Source organism: Sugiyamaella lignohabitans, chromosome A (assembly GCF_001640025.1).
Source record: "Sugiyamaella lignohabitans strain CBS 10342 chromosome A, complete sequence".
Taxonomy (NCBI): domain Eukaryota; kingdom Fungi; phylum Ascomycota; class Dipodascomycetes; order Dipodascales; family Trichomonascaceae; genus Sugiyamaella; species Sugiyamaella lignohabitans.
Genome location: NC_031672.1, coordinates 428,889 through 448,429, shown reverse-complemented (window position 1 = coordinate 448,429; position 19,541 = coordinate 428,889). Strand labels below are relative to the sequence as shown.

The following is a 19,541-nucleotide window of genomic DNA, read 5'->3' as shown; positions in this document are numbered from 1 at the left end:
CTAGGGGCAGTATTCGAAATATTTCGTAAAGTCTTTGAGTGTGGTCTCTGATGGAGATTTCGTCTGACTTCATATCGATCTAACTAACGATCCCAGCATTGTAATAGTAGATTCGACCAGGCGAGGTAAGAGAATGCCTGATGCTTTATCAAAGACTATTCCAATTTGGTGCTCGGTTCTTAATTACCTTGCTTTAGGAGGGGATGTCATGTTCTTCACCCCTCCAAATACCGTATCAGCAAGTGAACATGATCAGATTCGATCAAGAGTAATTGGTTGGGCTGAATTGGCTGTAAACAATGGAATTGATGTGGAAATGCTCAAGACTAAAATCACGAAACCATTAAGACCCCTTTGGATCACACCTGATGCATATCTTCCGGATGAAGTACCTGAATTTGATGAATTCTATCCATTGATTCTCTGCACAGCTTCGAGGATGGTCCAAGATGGCACAGAGCATCGACAGGGTTATACATATGTGCAAGGGGCAGCTGACGACCATGAAGAATGGGCTCAATTGCTTACGCCAGAGCTGTTATGGTTCAATAGAGACAGCCTAGGCGATTCCAAGCATACTGATTCTGAGTTACATGAGATGATAGAAAATTTAGCTGAGCAGAGCAGTAGACTGGGTGCGGGACAGAACAAAGATACCTCTGAGATAACTTTGATCAAACCGACCAATATCTCTATTGCCAGTCGATCAGGGTGCGATGTCGAAGATTTTGTGAAGTTTGATCTTATCATAGACCTTTCGGAAAAAAGCATGTCAGCTGATGATGATAATAGAAAGAGCGGTTATAGAAAGCTCACGTACCCATTAGCAGCAGGGAAAAAAGGTTCAAAAGAGCTGCGTACCATACTCCCAGATCTTGTTGCTGTAGTCAGTAATGAGTCATTGTTTAAAGGGAAGATTCTTGTTATATGTGATACGGGCACAGATTTTTCAGTTGGAGTTGCTCTTGTTATCGTGTGTCTATTCTACTCTCTGAGTTATGATTGCCTCGATTCACGTACAACCGCATTTCTTGACAAGACTGAAATCCGTAAAAGACTAGTTCACATCATTAGCGAACACAAGTGTAATCCTAGTCGAAACACCCTCAATGCAGTCAATGCCTATTTAATGGGCTAGAGCTGCGAGTACCCTTGGGACGTTTGTATGTATATAGTGTAGATTAACAGTATTGTCATGATATAGTGACAGAAACCACAGAATGTGGAGATGTCAGTCTTGACAATTATATCCAGATATTTATCATATCGTTTATATTTATTTTATGAACCAAATCAGCAGAATATTTATTGCTTGGGCATTTCAATGCATGGAGTTTGAACGGTGGTATTAGTCGAATATTTCTTTGGAACGTCCGGAAACATTCGTCCGGTTATCTCTTAAATAGACATGTCGGTGTCAGATTCATGTCAGATATAATATATATAAATATGCAAATAAATTAATAGTACATGCTGGAGGTCTACGAGTTCGCACGTAGACGACGGCCAGGTGTTGTGGAGTTACGGTTTCGTCGAGGACGTTTATGGAGCAAGTCAACTGCTGGACCCATTTCATCAGGAACAGATCTCAGTTCTTCAGCTGCACTTTCTGATTCACCCAGGGCTTCCAGGAGCTTTTTGCGTTCATCCTGGGTTTCAATATCCAGATAACTGACTTGAGTAGACGGATGTGCCTGTTCCTCGACTGGCTGTACCTCAACCAAGGTCGCCGGTTTCATCACTTCGTTAGCTGAAGCAGATTCAGTAGCTCTACCAACAATACGCCTATCACGACTCCTTTTTTGGGGCCTGTGTGATTCGTCTCTGACAGGTAGACCGTCGGTATCGGATCTTGCCAACTGAAGAAGCTCACTCAGAGAGCTCGTTTCGGAGTGAGATACAGGTGCCATTGTCTCCGACTCTTCTGATTGCTCTGTTTCTGATTCTGCACGATTTTTCTCTTGAACTGGAATCACCGGTGCCACAGATACAGCCTGCGGGGCACGAGAGTCAGCTGTAACAGTGGTATCAACAACAGCAGTTTTGTTTCTTGGCAGGAATCTGACCTCAGTTTCTTTACCATCTATTACCCACTCCTTACAGTCTAGAGGTAGAATGGTCCCTTTCGATGCACAACCCCAGATCCACAAGTGGTTTACTATCGGCACTTTCCATATCAGGGCATACTTGAATTTCGATGACCGGGGAGTTGAAACTAAGAGGTCCCCAGAAGCGGTAAACACGCTCTGATATAATCCACCCAACAAGTTCACTAGACGTTCAAGATGAAGAAGCTCAACCCCAGCATAACCTGAAAGGCTAATATTCAAGCCGCTGAACCCAGGAATATCTCTATGAACTACATACTGGCCCCAAATATCCAGTGAAAGCTTCTTTTTATGCAAACTTCTCTCCAGTGCCCATTCAGTATAAATTGGAACAGATGTGTACTCTCGTTCAAGTTGCAGTTCATGATATTTGGCCACTGGTAGCTCCGAATTAACAATAATAAGTGTCGGTCGATGCTCACCCTCTGCGAGTCGACCGCGATGCGATGTGATTATGCTTTGTAGTCTTTTCAATTGCTTGTCGTTAAATCCAACAAACATAAAACAGTGGTTAAGAAACAGCGCATTGGCCGGATTCACTGTGTCAATATCCAGCCGGTTTCGTTTGTCTATAAGGTGCTCGTCACCATTCTCATACTCGTATCTTCGTCTCCTGTTTAGACTATTATTGTCATCCTGATTATCATGGTCATAGCCTTCAGACTCGTTGGGTGCATTTCTTCTGTTCATTTCCCAGGCAGCCTGATCTCGATCCACGTCTATCTCTTTCTTAACCACATGATTACCTAAATCGCTCAGTATACTATTCCACGCAGTGCTAGCCATAGATTTTTTCCTCTTCACAGGAGCGGAAATTTCACTCATAGTTCTATCAACTTCAGTGACTGCAGCCACTTCTCTGGCTTTAGTGATGCGTTCTCGCTGGCGATGCAAATCGAACGAACAGGCTCCTTTACCTATCTTGTCTGCTGGTAGATCCAGTGAAAAGAATTTCTCATTTAAAGCTGCTCCGCGTTCAACACTCATTGTGACCCACAGAGGACTGACGACCCAAATATCCCATTTTTTGGCAAAAGTATACTTCTTCCCCGTGGGGACTGGCGATATAAGTTGTGTAACTGACTTTGTCAAATCTGGCATATACTCGCCACCATGAGTTGTAATTAGATCAATGAGAATTTTCCGATCTGGATCAATATTGATATTCGTAGCACATATTTTATATCCATCAAACACAGGTAATTTTGCAGCCTCGAGTTCCTGCTCAATATCAATGTCTAGCCCACTTCTCCACTTTTCAAAAATTTGAGGGATTCCCTCTGGTCGTAAAAAGGACATGTTAGATCGGTTTTGAACTGCAAAATTGTATTTGGCAGAATATCTTTCACCAACGACCATAAATGTAACATCGCTCATGAGATCTGTTTTGTGCACTCCTCCCATGACAGCCACTTGTTTCGCAATCTCCAGCTAACGATGTTAGTTACAGTCATCACAAGACCCAAAGGTATCCAAACACATCGTTAAATTCTCTACTAGAGTACGAAAATAATTACTTACCCGTAGTTCAGGATCCACTCCCGTGCAACAAAATACAAGGCCCAGAAAGGGCGATTCAAGGCTATCAACTGGCATGGTACCAAATTCGCATATTTATCAGTCTGAGTTACTTCTTCCTACTGGACTATCTCACTTGAAAACCCAAAACGCCAATTCTCAATCAGGTTTGTGACAAACACATTAGCCTGGGAAATCAATAAATATTTTAAATAATTATATATTGCAGCAGCACTCAGATCAGCATCAGAGACGCGCTTCACGACATCCGCGCGAAGCATGCAATATTCTTTTAACAGTAATTAACTTTCCGTAGAGTCGGCCTCCGGCGGCTGGGGCTCTGCCCCCAGACCCCGTGGCTCCTCTCGCTACGCTCGAGTCGTAATAGGGAGCCTGTGATTCAAATATAACACGAAAATTTTAATTATATATAAGGCTTGGGTGTGAGAACAACCAAAGTCACTGTCTATAGACGTTTAGTGGTGATGACGGAGGTGGAAGTAGTAGTCAGTCGAGTAACCAAGGGCCAAGAGACCAACAATGAGGTGAATCAAGGGCTTGGAAGAGCCGGCATGGAAGTACTTCTCGGTGTATTTACTGGTCAGTTAGTATTTGTTGCCTGATAAGATAATTCAAATGGACCGGATTCACACTTACGCAATAGGACCGACGGCCTTCACTTGAGGAGCAGGACCTTGGGGAAGGGCCTTGTAGAACTTGACAACATTGGCCATACGCTTAGCGTTAGGGGCAGAGCCAAGGTTCTAAAAGTTGTTAGTACTAAACTTGTGGAATGTTTGAGTCAAAGGCGTGGAAGGTTAAGAAAAGAGAAAGCATCTACGGTCTTTGTGAATCTCATTATAGGCATTTTAAGATAAAATAAACAGTCGAAAAGTAGCATAAACCAGTATGACAAAGTAAGTATCATGCTTTTAAAACAGTGTTTAATTCCCATAAAAAGCGTTTGATACCTTGAGTGGGTTTCCGCCATTCCGAGTCAACCTCTACGCAAGTTATCGATACCTTTTAATATCGAAGTTTTTTACTTGAAAAACAGACATTTGAGGCATAAACTGAGTCCGAGTAATATCTACAGTCGAATATGAGGTCGCTGCCAGAAACTAACGAACCGTACTCTTATCGAAGAAACCCCATCCTCTCACTTCGTCACTTTCAAATTTCTGTCTATCCCCTTCGAACTTGGTCTTTTCGCTTAATTCCTATTAAACTTTCGATGCTCTGTTCATAAAACCGAATAAGCTGAGTGATGGCGGATATTTCTAGGACTCTCAATCACACTGTTGCTTCTCGTGGAATGCTATAACTTCGACCTGCTGTAAACACGATTGTTGCTCATCCAATTGCTTGTTCGAGACGTAACTTGTCGATATAATTCTAACATATTTGTCCAAAAAACCCCCATCAAATTCGAATCAGCGGAGGACCTGTAATTTCACTTTCTTCATCTCATCAAACCTGTTTCCATCACACCTCGTTCCGAAACCTCCTATAACCGCCGTTACCACCAGTCAATACTTACAGCAGGGGATGCAATCTTGGGAGGAATAAGGGTAGAAAGACCACGCTTAGCAATGAAAGACATCTTGGGCTGTAGATTGGACTTTTTTATGTTCCGGAGTGGATAATGTACAACTGGACACCTGAACTGCTATTGCCCGGTTCACGAAACTTCGTCTCACGCAAAAAGTGCCAGGGTAGGGGTTGGCTAATAACTAGTTTTCATTCGCTGAATTTTTGGGCTAGGGTGAAACTGAATATGCGCGCTGGCGGCATTCCCGAGATTCTGGGACCCTTTGCTGAGGTTCTGCCCCAGACCCCGTAGCTCCTGTCGCTAGGCCCGAGTCGCTCCGTCGACGGTCCCAAGAATCTCCTGCGAAGCAGGAGCTACGGGGTCTGGGGCGGAGCCCCAGCCGCCGGAGGCACAGTGCCCGTTGGGCGAGAATAAGGGGAAAATAAATAAATAATTGAACGCCAGACCATGTGGCAGTAGATATATAATGGCCAGCCAGTGGTAATAATAACTTCATAAAATGGGGCGAGTCAGGACCATGATTAGATGATTAATGCTTTGTCCAGGATGTTGATGACTCTTCTATCTTCGGCAAATTGGGCGGCTGGGCCCAGTCCGTGGGGCATGTCGGATCTGGTGAGCGATGAGGTATTGAGAACGGGTTGTGTTCCGTTAAATGGACTACCAAGAGGAAGCATTGGGCGTGGTGATGTCGAAGGGGGTGGGTGGCCTGCAGGTGGTTGAGGTGGTCCTGGCAGTCTTTGCGACATTTGCTGCTGCTGTTGATGTATCTGTATTTGTGGTAATTGTTGTTGCTGCGATTGTTGTGGTTGTTGTTGAGGAGGTGGTGGAGGTAGTGGTAGTTGAGGACCCTGTTGTTGGGATTGTGGTTGTGGTTGTGGTTGTGGCTGTTGGTCTGGTGGTGAAAGCACTTGGACATGTGGTGGTTGAGAGGGGTTGTGGTATGTCAAAGGTTGTTGTTGAGGATGGAGGATATAGGGACCTGCTGGTGGTGTAGCCTGTTGGTAATACTGAGCCTCTGGACCATTATGAACTACCATGGTGTTTGGTGGGACACCTGATGGTGAGGGTGGCATAGTACTTGTCGAAGATGCAAAATTAGAATACTGGGGAGTGGGAGAGCCCGTTAGCTCGCCAAAGCCGCCAGTTTTCTGGAGGCCATTGTGGTTATTTCCATTCTGAGGGAAACTCTCGTTCTTAACAAGAATGCCCATTGGATCTTTGATCCCGTCAGCAGTGGGCATTTGATGGCGACCCACTAATGGGGCATTAGTGATGGCAGGAATAAGTGATACTCCAGGAGACGTGTCAGGATATAGGTTGAGGGGAATAGGCAGGTCTTTTATACGAGGATCTGATGTAGGTTGGACTAATTTGCCAGATATTATATCCTCTTTTCGGTAGTAACTGATAAGATGCAATTTTAAGTTGGATGATGTGGTGATGGAAAAGCTTTGTTTATAAAGACCATTTGGTTTATACCGATAGCCTTCCTCCGACCCATTGCCAGAGCCACTATCAGAAGCAGAACTCGAGGCAGGTGTGGATGACGAAACGGAAACATCATTATCCCAGAATTTCGTTCGTTTCTTCATTTGTGGGGAACTGCCCTGAGGAGATCCATCAGCAGAATCTGATTGCTTTCCATCAGGACTCGACGGTCGTCTAGACCCGTCCATTTCTCGGTAAGTCAGAAACGCACCACTTACACGACTGGCACTCCAAGACTTTCCGTCAGTCCATCGTCGCATGCCTGCTTCTTGTTCATCCCAAATATATACACATCCAGAGGTGATCTGGAACCTCTCTCTTTCAGACAAGCGACGTCGAATCCGGGGAATTAGACCCTGTCTACATGCTTCAAACAGAAGAATAGCGTCTTGCTGGGTTCTAACGTGACCGTAATATGATTGCATCATGGCTTGGCATAAAGAATGGAATGTACCAAGAGGAAACCGAGCACACAAATAAAAAAATTAGTCAAAACAAAAAGACAATTAACACCCAGTACTAGTGGCTGTGGCAGCTGCTAGACAGGAATAAAAAAGTATACGCTAGTGATTTTGCCAAATCAATACGAATCAAGGAGCGAACAAAAACTTGACCAAGCCCCAGTGCGCCCTATATTTAAACTACTAGCGGCGAAATTAACTTTTCGACTAATCTCAATCTTTTTTTCAGTTGCAGCAAATTTAATCTGGGAGAATTTAAAAATATAATTTCCGAAACCGCAATTTTTGGGTTTTTGTTTTTCTCTCTTATCCGTTGGTTTGCTGACTGCTCGTCTAAAAAACGTTAATCACCTGTTCACGTCAAAAAATTAGATTACGACTTTTCAAGTATTTTTCAATCAGTGTCTTATACCGGGTCGTATGTCTTGATCCTTTTGCTAGTTCTTTTATTTGTGGGTTAATTTGTGGCCGTTATCAAAGTATAATATTATGACGACCAAGCGCATAAGCTCATAACAGCATTAATACAGCCCAATCAGCATAATTCTCGATACACAAAGAATAGACAGCACGATAGATATAGATAACAGCACACACACTTGGTAGTCAGTAGTCAATTATCGGTGAAAATAACCAAGCACTAACGCAACAACAACAACAACTCCACAAAATAAGACACTAAAATTGAGAACAAGTGACAGCGGTGGTAAGCTTTATATTGTTTTCTGCTTACCAATTTAAATTTAATATGCTTGAACCAACTTTAAATAACGGTTTCAGAAAAAATACCCCACGATTGGATATAAAAAGTGAACGGTAGAAGAGACCAAAAGCCAAGGATTTCCCTATATATATAACGAGACCAACCCCAAAATATCCCTCATTAAAGCATATCCCGTTGAGTCCGTGACTGCCAAGGGTAACTTTGCTGCCAGCTGATCGTCATCTTTGTGTGTAAATTCTTAAATGTGCATAAAGTTAATACTACGTATTAGGCAATAGTATCGGATCATCGAATCTTGGCTCTTTTTTTAGCAATTGCAGTGCGTTAGCGGGGGGGGCTGAAACGGTGAGTGTGCTGTACTTAAGATTAACGTTGATTTGGCCTTGGGACCAAACAAAAAGGGCCACAAAGAGGGGGTACGACTGTCGAAATAAGAATCGATGACGCATCCAACTGCATCCCCATGCTATTTACGTCCAACCGTCTATTAATGGTTAATTAGATAGCTAAAATACGACCACCTACCGGGAATAATTACACGATATTTCACTATTTGCATATATAGCTCAAGCCGGTCTATAAACCCGGACCATGCGACGGAAACCCATACAGGGAAAATGATCAAGAGGAGGTGGCAAAACCGTCATAAACGCGAGAGCGAATGCGAATGCGAATGCGAATGCGAACTGCTACGACGAATGCTGGCTGGGGAAAGACACGAAATGAGGCTAGCAAAACATAAAGCACTAGGGTCGGAGATAGATACGCCGAGCACAGCCAATCGGAGCGAATCGAGACTGTGAAGTACCATAGCTGCAGCCGGATCGTAGCTCGGAAGACGCGTGGAACCATTTCTGCATGAAAATGGGGCTATCCACCTCACCTCCGTCGAACTGAACAAGAGTTCAAGGCGCGTGCCTTGTCGCCTTAACAAAAGACCAGCAACCAAGAGCGGAGCACCCTGATCTGGACGGGCAAACGGATGTGCCTCCGGCGGCTGGGGCTCTGCCCCAGACCCCGTAGCTCCTCTCGCTACGCTCGAGTCGTCACGTCTGGGTCCCCGCCAAAAACTCCTGCGAAGCAGGAGCCACGAGGACTGGGGCAGAGAACCAGCTGCCGGAAGCACGACCCGAGCTCGTCGTAACTCCACCACGAACTGGTAATCGTCGGTAACGTACATAGTGTCTCTGTTAAGCTGTAGCTGATCGAACTTGGCTTTTATGCATGCGCTGACAAAAAGTAAAGATGTCACCCAGCAGCGGGAACGGATCCCCCTGTGCGGCGGTACTCCTGAGTCTGTTCGAGTCTCAAACCGGTTCCGACACGCTCGCCGGCTCGCCATCAGTCAAGCTCCAGGATGGGATTTTGAGCGTGGTTGGTGTTCTTTCCGTGGAAATATAAACTTTTATTGCTCGTTCAATTTAATCTGGCGGTTTGTCGTGTCACACTCGTTTCTGTTAGATTGGTTGCCCGAATATTTTTATTTTTCGGAAGGCGGTTGAGGTCGGATGCGGTTTATTTTGTTTGGTTTCATGGGTGTTTCATGGTTGGGTTGGTTGGTTGGCTGAGGCGGTGGTGTATCTGTTACTGTCGGATTTGCCATATGGTCTGGCTGGTGCTGCTGTATTGCAGTTTGTTTTACATGCCGGTTACACTTTATTTTGACTTTTGAGTTCGTTTATTTCTATTGGCATCGTTGCTTTTTCCAACACATCAACGGATCAACGCACCACCAGCTTGTGACAGCTTGGCTGGCATGCTTCTTTCGTCGCTGCCAAGTACCGTCTGACGTCAGCCAAATCTCGGAGGCAGTGTTGAAATGTAGTCTATTTATGGCTACCTATTTATTTTTTATATATATTTTATATATATTTAATGTACTTAGAAATGGTAGTTTAGAGCACCATTTTGATTGCTGTCTGATTCTTGTTTTTGTTTCTGTAAGCACAATCTGAAAAAAAAAACATTTCCCCTGTCAGGTATCAGATCGCCTTGTGCTGCTTCTGCTGATGCTGCTTCTTTTGTTCTCATGTGCGTCTGTTCTAATCTTATCTGCAGGAGGAGGCTATTTTACTCAACGCAATCTAATTACAACCCCGTGTGTTCTAGCCCGCAGTGTCTTAGTAATAACTGGCATATAGTCTCTGCCGTTTGACGTCAGCAAATGTTAATTTATCGTTTTCTCATATCGGCCATCTGCACAGTACGAAACCTAACTCTTAACTCCTACTAGAAATTAGATTAGCAATAAAACACACTTTTCACCTCATCATATTTGGAACACTCCCCGGTCACATGGCCCTGTTCACCTGCTCCGCCGTCACTTGTCTGGCGCCCTAATCACTTTCTATGATGGGGCACTACCAGTAGGGTACGTCTCCACGCAGACCCGAATGGCGGTATATTTCCGAAACGGAAGACTGTTGCTTGGTGCCGAATGGACTTCACCCCCGTCGTCGTGCCGCACTGTTGGTATTTTCGTTTCCTTTCTCCTTTAATTTTTTATATATTTTTTTATTTTTTGTGGATTTTTGTAATTATTTCCTTTTTCCTGCTGCTTGCCCGTTTCTCATTTTGCGCGTTCTCATTTTTTGTTTTCCGCAACAATCGGCGCTCCACTCATCAACGTCGTTTCACATTCAATTAAGCACAAAGTAAGCTAGCATTGCATAATTTCCAGAATCATATTTTGACTTGCCAACTTGCTTTTTTTGCGCGTTCGCCCATTCAATTTCCTAACTTTCTTTTATTTGATGCCGTAGGTCGAATCTCGCCAATCCCGCATCCGCGCATAACAGCCGCTGATCTGGTCTTTTTATTCAAGTTTGTAATCTCGATTGTTATCAGCGAGATAACAGTCCAGGGGGGGATGTGCCTCCGGCGGCTGGGGCGCCTCCCCAGACCCCGTGGCTCCTCTGGCTGTGCTCCAGTTGGTCCGTCCTCGGTCCCAGAAATCTCCTGCGAAGCAGGAGTTACGGGGTCTGGGGCAGAGCCCCAGCCGCCGGAGGCACGTCCCACCGTCGACAAATTGTACAAATATTAACATTAATGCTAAGATTCCTCTTTCCACACGCCGTTGACTCTGTAGTCGTCGTAGAGCGATTTGAAGAACGCTCGCGATGATGAGTCCATTAGAGACGTCACCGTTTTGAGCCCCTCGGAACCGAGAACGTCCAGGACAGGGTAGAATCCTGGCCATAGACTTGTTCGTACTTCGGGATTGAACCCTACTTGGAGTGATAATTGTACGTAGCAGCCCAGGATACCGCCAATGTGTTTGGCAATAGCTTTTTTGGCGAGGGTGGCAGACGAGGTCAGATTTCGTACACCACCTCGCTCTCGGATAGCTTGCACTGGAGGTTCACACAGGTTGCTTAAAAGCCTGCTGTATGCTATGGCACTCGATTGGTTGATGGCCGTGTTGTGAACCCACTTGGCACAGATATGATGCTCAGACTTGATCGGCTTGGCCAGACATTTCAGCAGTGATATGAATGTCGCGACTATGAGATGGTGACGCCCGTTGATACGATGACGGTGGAAGAGTAACACTGATGAGACAACTCTCGTTAGGATCGAAAATAATCGGTTCGAGTCGCTGACCTTCAGATTGGATGGTCCTCCTACGGAGGTTATCTTGTACACAATTGAAAGGATCAATTCGAGTCCGTGCTGGCTGATAAGCATAGGCTTTTCACGAAGCAGGCTATCGCACAGGTCGAGGAACGATAAAATAGACTTTTCTGTGATGTCGGTATTGCTGAGAATATTTATAAACGAAGCGAAGATTTTAGTAAGCGCTTTGCTGGACCTGTCATCGTCAGTAGGAAGAGACAAGCATAGCACGTTTAATGCTGCATAATACGCATCCATGGCATCGTTGGTTGAAATGCACCCTGCTACAATATCATCTAGAAGATCAAAAAGAGCAGATGCTTGGAAGTTGTTTAAGCACTCGGCAAAGTTCTTTTTCACTTCATCATCATCTGGAACGTTAGTAAACTATTCAGCATTAAAGCTACTTCACAAAAACTTACCAATAACAATATAAACCGCTGTCAGTGATCTTAGGTCGGATATTCCATTTACAATAAGACACATGATTTTAAAGCAGTTCATAAAAACTCTTCTGGTGCCTATACTTGCTGTAAGTATCTCGCCAAAAGTATCTCTGAACTCATGAAATGGCTCGGGAGTCATACGAACCACCGGTAACAGGTATTCCAACACAGATGCCATATCCTCACTGTCTTCATAGGCAGCTAAATATTGTTTGATGGAGTTAAAAAACTCGGTCTGAAACTCTTCATTCAGGCCTGCCGTCGTTAGAACGATACATCCGAATTTGAGGACCCAGGTTTCTAATGATGCTTTTTTAGATAGCTTTTTAGTTTTCTTCTGCACTTTTGCAACAAGAGATGAAATGAACTCCTTACTACTTTCATTTGTGTTACTGATATGATGTCCGATAACGGAAGTGCAAATGTCACTTGTTACCGCCTCAAGTTCAGTGCTCTTCGCAGAAGACGAAAACAGATTGATAATGACATCGTAGTCTTTTTCAATTTTTGAGGAAAAGGTGGGTCTTGCTAATAACAAACGAAGACACTTCCTAAGAGCGATACAATCTTCAATGTCCAGTTCCTTATCCAAAGTAAGCAGTGAGTCTAAAAGATCCTGGCGGTGACCCTTTGTAAAAACATCAATAGGGAAGAGAACCAGGGCAGGTAGTACAGCTTGCAACCGTGGAGCTTTTGATTCAAGGTCTCGACTAACCGCCAAAATCAGAGTATTGATAATTCTTGGTTGTTCATATAAATAGGGGTTGCTAGCAAGGCCCAGCAAATTTGCAGAGTTGTCCAAATATAGTTCAACTAGTTGAGTAATATGAGACTCGTCAAAGGATTGGTTGACCAAAAAAAGCCACCGAGACGTTATTTCCGAAAGGAAAGTGGGTACCTGTTTGTTTTTATTTCGTTTTAAAAATTCAAACAGGTCATTCACTACCTTTGAAAATTCTTTCACTTGGTGAATCTCCGCAACTCTGAAAACACTTGAAAAATAGTCTAGCCAGTTGTGCTTGGAAAACTCGGTGCTCACCATCGCGGAACTTACAAAGTCAGGACTTAGAGACATGATTAAATATTTGACCTTCGAGATATCTAATGATTCAGTGTCCAAGATTTTCATCAGCGACTCCTTAACACGGGGTACTTTCTCAGGAGACAAACTATTCACAAGCACTGCCAGAGGCATAACAGACTCGTCTATCGACTTTTCCAGCTTTCGTTTCTTAGATTTCTTAACAGGCAGTTCAGATCCACTCGGTCCTTCTAAGAAACCATTAATCAAAGAGCTGATCTGATGCACTGACAAGCCTGTTAGATTGCTGGTCACCTGCTTGACAACCTGTTCACTACGCCAGGTAGGCGATTGCTCTATAAGGGTGGTTCTCCATTTGACAAAGAAGTCAGGCATGTCACGAGGCTGCGAATATGATTTCACTAATAAAGCTGCGATAGCTTCTAGCGAATCATTAGACTCAGCTGTATTAATACTTTCAAAAAGCTTAGTCGATACCTCAGATTGGAGAACAACTTGACCGTCAATTTCAAGAACAAACTTTACAATAGTCCAGTCCGTGTTAGAGGTGTCAAGAAGCTGTTTATCAAGAATTTTTCGAATAGTACTCTGCTCTATTTTGATATTTCTGTCAAGAGCAGTCTGTAACAAAACTGTTGATGACAGGGGGTGTTCCGTGATGAGCTCATCGAAATATTTGTTTGACAACATTTTGCCATTTGGTGCACTGAGCATTGCATTGTATAGTTTTCCTAATCCAATAGTAAGGATATCAGATGATTGATGCCTTGTTTCTAATAACTTAATAGCCTCAGAAATAGAACTTTTGATTGATGGGAGTTCTGAGGAGTCTGATGAAAATAATGATGCCAGTAATTTGTGAATAAAATAAATAATAGATTGGTCTGAGATAGTGGAAAGAAGAATTATGATTCTCGAAAATATGCTGACCCCATTGGAATTTGATGACTTGGATGAGAATTTTAAGCCTCTAACCAAAACTTGATCTAGAGTACGAAGAAGCTCTTTTGAAAAGGGTGACAAAATTTCGATTTCTTCACTCTTTGTGCAAGCTAACACACAATTCATATACTCCAATATTAGTTGTTGAGATATCGTATTTACTTCACCTCCTTGTGGACCAGATCTTGTCAAGATCACCACATTATGACCATCCCTTGTTGCTGAAAGTACGGAGCCAAGACTATCACTCAATGAAGGAAAAACAGAGATAATTGAGCTAGGGGACTCAGCAATGTCTCTCAATGAGTTTACTAGAATAGATGCAAAGTTGTGATTTTTAAATGCCCGGCTTCTTGCTTCGGTTTTATTATTTTGTTGCAAACCCTCCCAGATGGACTTATAGAGAACCCATGAGCCACTCTCCAACCTCCAAGCTGTGCCATTATTTGCCGATAATTTCTCAAGGAGCCAATCTAGTAGTACAACATCTTTCTGCGGTAGATATACAGGTAAATCTCCATTGCGAAGGGAAAATGCTACCTCCAAAAGTTTTGGTAAGGATTCATTTTTAGATCTTAGAAACCTTGTTACCTCCTCGGCCGTCTTCAATGACATGATGATTATCCCGAGCGAAGAATCTCTAATATATGATTAGCTATTATCTATTATCTCCAGATCAGGTCTATCTAGCATGGAAAAATAAATATTTTTGAGCCGCGTTATGTGTGGCGTGTTGACCGATGCATCGCTTTTTAAAAACAAACATTGTAACGAACACCCCAGAAAATATAAACTTTCTGATACCTGTGATCAAATAATTGTCACAGAACTGGAAAAGGGGTGTGATAAAAGAACACTCATTTCGCAAGACAATTTGTCATTTGAAAAACCCTGTACACGTGAAATTTTTTTTGCTGCGGTTGATTGAGCTATATACAGCTCGTTGCCGTTGTTACTGAACTGACGTACCCTATCATGACCGAATCGGCGTCAAGTCAAAAGAAACTCATTACTGAGTACTTTGTGAGTACAAAGTCCAGTCAAGCTGGATTGGTAAGAAAGTCAGGTGGCTTCCCTACACTTTCCGATGACCTCCAAGGTAAACTGGTAAATGTCGGCAGAAATGCCCGAAAAAGCGTGAGTGATGGTTACAAATATAAAAGCAATTCCGCTGTTGGATACAAAGGATTGACTATTGGACCCACTGATCCAGGTGCTTTTGAGTTTACCAACATTGATGGCTCAGTGACTAAGAGCATAAGCTCAAGTTTTGGTTCTTTTGGTCCCTCAGTGACACCTTCATCATCGGCTATACAGAAAAGGACCAGAAGTTTTGAGGAATCTGAAGAGGAAAATACCGATTACGACATGGATGGTGGAGACACTGACGTTGAAGGTGAAGTGGAACAACCAAAAAATCTTGCAAATAGACCCAAAGCTCAGATAAGAGCTCGCAGACTGAACTCGGACAAAAAGATTTACTTCAAGAGTGCTTCTACTGGCAACAGTGATTCAATAATGGAAGATTTTGAAGAGGCTGATTTTTTGGTTCCTTTACAAAAGTAGATTGAGCTCTTGTTTTAGATCGCGCTTTCTCTGTAGAGAGTACTAGAACCGTTTGTGCGGATTCGTGTTTGCTGTTTGCTTTATTTATTTATTATTTAGTTTGTGATTTGCTGTAAAACTGTTTGTAATGTTTTTGTTTATTTTTTATTGTCTTTTGTAGCTTTAAGTATTTATTTCATATGTTTTATATAAATTCGCGTCCGTTATCTGAGGGCTCTTGCTAATCAGGCAACTCTCAACGTTTCAAACACTAGATTTTATATGCAGAAGTGCTTCTGAAAGAAGCTTTGATTCAAATAGTCACAGCTATCGTAAGTTACCACTAAACACAACAAAAACATATATACATATTTCTATTTCTTCATTTTTTTCTCGAACCTAATATTACTGATCACGTTCTCACACCCCACCCCGGCTAATTGGTGAGCTAATACCACTATCTCTTATCGCGCTTGATCTACACCTCGCAGCCGTACTGCTCGCTATCAATCACCCCTTTTGATCCTTCAAATATTTATCCGCGAGATGGTTGCGGTATATATAATGCCCACATTTCCAGGTGTCTAATTCCCTCATCTTTAAAATGACGGCTGTAGATTTGGAAAAACAGGAGCTATACGGGGGGGCACTCACTTCATCAGTGCCAGTGAATTTCAAGGATGCCAGTTTTTTTCGCCAGGTGCCCGACACCCAAGAGGTATTTGTTAGCGATGATAATGAATATCTAAATCATTCGATGGTTTTCGACATTATGGAAATGGTAGAAGGTTGTAAATCTACCAAAGATGCTGCTGTTATTCATTTGAATGAAATCTCCAGTTTAAATGGAGTCGATGGTAGATGTAAAATTTTGAGTATAGACGAGACGACGGTTTCCAACGGAGATGTAAGCGACGACGAAGCCATTATCTTGACAGCTGTGGAACCGTCGCGAAAATGGGGTAGAACAGAACCTTCAAATGGAGTTTTACTTCTAGTACTTGGTCTCATTCGTATTACAAAAGTGACGGCTGATATTCTTATTTCCTATAACGTTCCAATCACTGATCCTGATCAATTAAAAGATCTACAGGAGTTGGTTTATAAGAGCAACACAGAAGGCCATAGTCCAAGTAGCCAAAGCGTGTTATCAGATACAACGACACCTGCAACAAGTATATTGGACACAATTAATGTCGCTCGTTCCAGAGTAGGTGGGGCCATGGCATCTTTTGTAGTCAACGACTGGAGCTTGTTCGGCTGAGTGTGGTATTTATTTTGCATTTTGATCGTTTTCAAGCATCCAAAGAACCCACTGATTTGAGTATGAGCAACGGGTTTACTTGAGACGTTTTTAATGATACCACACCTGCTAATTTTAGTTTGTTTTATCATTGTCAGTTCCTGTTGCTTTTCATTGTGATTCTATTCGTTGGTTAATACTAGCCAAATATCTCTACTCATTAAATCAATGTTCCAATTGATTGATCTCTGTTAGCTCTTTGTTGATGGATCCTGTTAACTGCTCAATTATTTTAATTATTTATATAATTATTTTGTTAATGTGTTTTTTTTTTGCATGTGCTGCAAAATCTCGATATTTTCTGTTCGATGCCTGTTATGCTGTTGCAGTGATCATTTCTCTCTCCTGTTAAGCTCGAAGCGCTAGCAGGATTATATTTATCGAATATATTCACATACAATGATCTTAGAGGGTGTTATCACCCTTTGAATTTTTATATCTATTGTTGGCCTGCATTTCTTGTAAATCCCCTCCTTTATTCGCTTAAAAGTACACGCTTTTGCTTTGTTGACCGGCATTATCCTCTATTACGGTACATTTTTAGCTACGGGTCATCTCGTGCATAAGGTTCCTGAAAAACAAACACATCATCACTTTATCATTGCGTTTAGGTGGGTGTGTTGAGTGTGTTTTCTAGATTTTTTGATTTGTGCATTTTGTCGCAGCATCCATATTCTATTCGGCACTCAAATCTTATCTCCACCAACATTTATTAACCTTGGATCTCATTTTGCAAGGTTTATCTGTTGGCTCAGCGCTAACTGGTTGAAATATTAAAGTTCAGTTGTAGAACGTGAGACCTGAGACGTGAAGTTTTAAGTTTTGGTTGTGGTTGTGATTGTGATTTTTTTACTCTAGCTGAAACGAACTGGTGTCTCTCTTGTGGTCGGGTTACACGGTGGTTTTTAATTTTGGATACACTATAATATTGTTCACGGACCGTATTCAATATTTGACCAGCTTAAAAAATGCTCACATTCAGAAGATCCGTTGTAGTAGCTGCTACAGTGTTACTTCTGTTTTTCGTGTTTTTTAGCGATCCCAAGTCTATTTCGGCAAAGGACCTACTTCATGATGTAGAACTGGAACAAAAACTTCAAAAGAATAGACAGGAGACAGAGTCTGCTATTCGAGAGTTGCAAGCATCTACCTCTAGAGCTGATGACGCTCAAGAGCGAAAAATCGAGCTCCTGGAAGCCCAACGAAAAAATCTTGAAAAGCAGCTACAGCAGTTGAGGCGGCTACCACCAGATGCTGGTGTTCGAACACAACTTGCTTTCCAGTTTCCTTATGATACCCTAAACAAGTTTCCCGCTTACATTTGGCAGACGTGGAAGCAGGATTTCGATGATCCAAATTTTGACGAGAGATTCAAGTATCATGTTCGATCTTGGGATGAAAAGAATAATGGATTTGTTCATGAAGTTATGTCAGATCAGACTGCTAGAACCTTGATTCGTTATTTGTATATGAATATTCCTCAAGTTATCGAAGCTTATGAAGCCATGCCCGAAAATATCCTCCGTGCCGACTTTTTCAGATACTTAATACTACTCGCTAGAGGTGGTACCTACTCTGATGTGGATACTGAAGCTCTGCAACCTATTCCTAACTGGATTCCCGATAGAATTGATCCTATGAAGCTCGGTCTGATTATTGGTATAGAGGCTGATCCCGATCGTCCTGATTGGGATGAATGGTATGCTCGTAGAATTCAATTCTGTCAGTGGACTATTCAATCAAAGCCTGGTCACCCAGTTCTAAGAGAGATTGTTGCTAAAATTACTGAGACTACTTTACAAAAGAAGAAAGAGAACAGACTGCAACTTCCTAGCACAAAAGACAGAGGTTCTGAGGTTATGGATTGGACTGGACCTGGTGTCTGGACTGATTCAGTCTTCGGCTACTTCAACGACCCAGTAAAGAGTGGTCTATACTACCCCGTTACTTGGTCTAATTTCACCGGTATGGATCAACCTAAGGCTGTGTCCGATGTATTAGTGCTTCCCATCACGTCATTCAGTCCTGGTATTGAGACTATGGGTGCTGGTGGTGATAATGATCCTTTAGCATTTGTCAAGCATCATTTTGAAGGCTCTTGGAAGCCCGAAGATGAGCGTATGAACAGTAATTAAAGAAATTAAAAGAATGGAGCAAAAAAGAGTTAGCATCAACAACAATTTATAAATAGTTTGGCCAGTATAGATTGAGGAGGGGCGATATTTATATTCATATTTAATAGTCATTTTTAGTTTCTAGTACATATTATAGTATATCTGTATCTTACCATTAACCATTCATTTGCGAGGCTTAGTACAGTAACCTTGCTCTAAACTGATGATATTAATGAGGCCTAGAGAATAAATTAGAAAATAAACTACGAGATGAGGACTTTCAGATAGTCTGTCATTAGCTACAAGCTATGTAGCTAAGGGCTCCGCATATTCAATAATACGCAAGGCTGGTTCTACTTAATCTCATCGCATAGAAAATTACATTTTAGGACCCACATGTGTCTTACAACGCCTAAACTACTGGCATATAAAGTGCAGCGTTGCATTTTTTAGTGTTACAACTGAACACGGCTTATCGGCTATCAGTTTTGGGATATATATATACAACAAGAGGAATTTAGGATTTTCATTTATTATTATATTTATTTTTGTTTTATTTCGTTTTATTTGTTTTTCATTTTAGATCATATATTTTCTAGGGAAGCTAGATCAAAAGCCGACTTTATTGCGGTATAGAGTGAGAAAACTGCCTGTGTGCTCTATCCTGCATTAATACCCTT

The 19,541-nt window shown here is 42.4% G+C and overlaps 6 protein-coding genes across 6 annotated transcripts; 3 read left to right on the top strand and 3 right to left on the bottom strand.

The window, feature by feature from the left end:
• Window positions 1–133: 133 nt before the first annotated feature.
• Window positions 134–1,138, top strand: RIT1 (Rit1p; the record flags this gene model as incomplete). The annotated part of the gene is made up of 1 exon (XM_018878265.1): window positions 134–1,138. The coding sequence occupies one exon, from the start codon at window positions 134–136 to the stop codon at window positions 1,136–1,138; it is 1,005 nt and encodes a 334-aa protein (XP_018734389.1).
• Window positions 1,139–1,481: 343 nt separating this feature from the next.
• On the bottom strand, window positions 1,482–3,407 carry rad4 (BRCT domain protein Rad4; the record flags this gene model as incomplete). Its single annotated transcript, XM_018878254.1, has 1 exon — window positions 1,482–3,407. The coding sequence occupies one exon, from the start codon at window positions 3,405–3,407 to the stop codon at window positions 1,482–1,484; it is 1,926 nt and encodes a 641-aa protein (XP_018734388.1).
• A 2,292-nt stretch (window positions 3,408–5,699) lies between these two features.
• MIT1 (Mit1p) lies at window positions 5,700–7,097 on the bottom strand (the record flags this gene model as incomplete). The annotated part of the gene is made up of 1 exon (XM_018878244.1): window positions 5,700–7,097. The coding sequence occupies one exon, from the start codon at window positions 7,095–7,097 to the stop codon at window positions 5,700–5,702; it is 1,398 nt and encodes a 465-aa protein (XP_018734387.1).
• Window positions 7,098–11,877: 4,780 nt separating this feature from the next.
• URB2 (putative nucleolar protein URB2p) lies at window positions 11,878–14,514 on the bottom strand (the record flags this gene model as incomplete). The annotated part of the gene is made up of 1 exon (XM_018878233.1): window positions 11,878–14,514. The coding sequence occupies one exon, from the start codon at window positions 14,512–14,514 to the stop codon at window positions 11,878–11,880; it is 2,637 nt and encodes an 878-aa protein (XP_018734386.1).
• A 1,534-nt stretch (window positions 14,515–16,048) lies between these two features.
• Window positions 16,049–16,708, top strand: MOG1 (Mog1p; the record flags this gene model as incomplete). The annotated part of the gene is made up of 1 exon (XM_018878222.1): window positions 16,049–16,708. One exon carries the CDS (start codon window positions 16,049–16,051, stop codon window positions 16,706–16,708), a length of 660 nt encoding a protein of 219 aa, XP_018734385.1.
• A 1,007-nt stretch (window positions 16,709–17,715) lies between these two features.
• On the top strand, window positions 17,716–18,882 carry HOC1 (Hoc1p; the record flags this gene model as incomplete). The annotated part of the gene is made up of 1 exon (XM_018878212.1): window positions 17,716–18,882. The coding sequence occupies one exon, from the start codon at window positions 17,716–17,718 to the stop codon at window positions 18,880–18,882; it is 1,167 nt and encodes a 388-aa protein (XP_018734384.1).
• Between the last annotated feature and the right edge of the window lie 659 nt (window positions 18,883–19,541).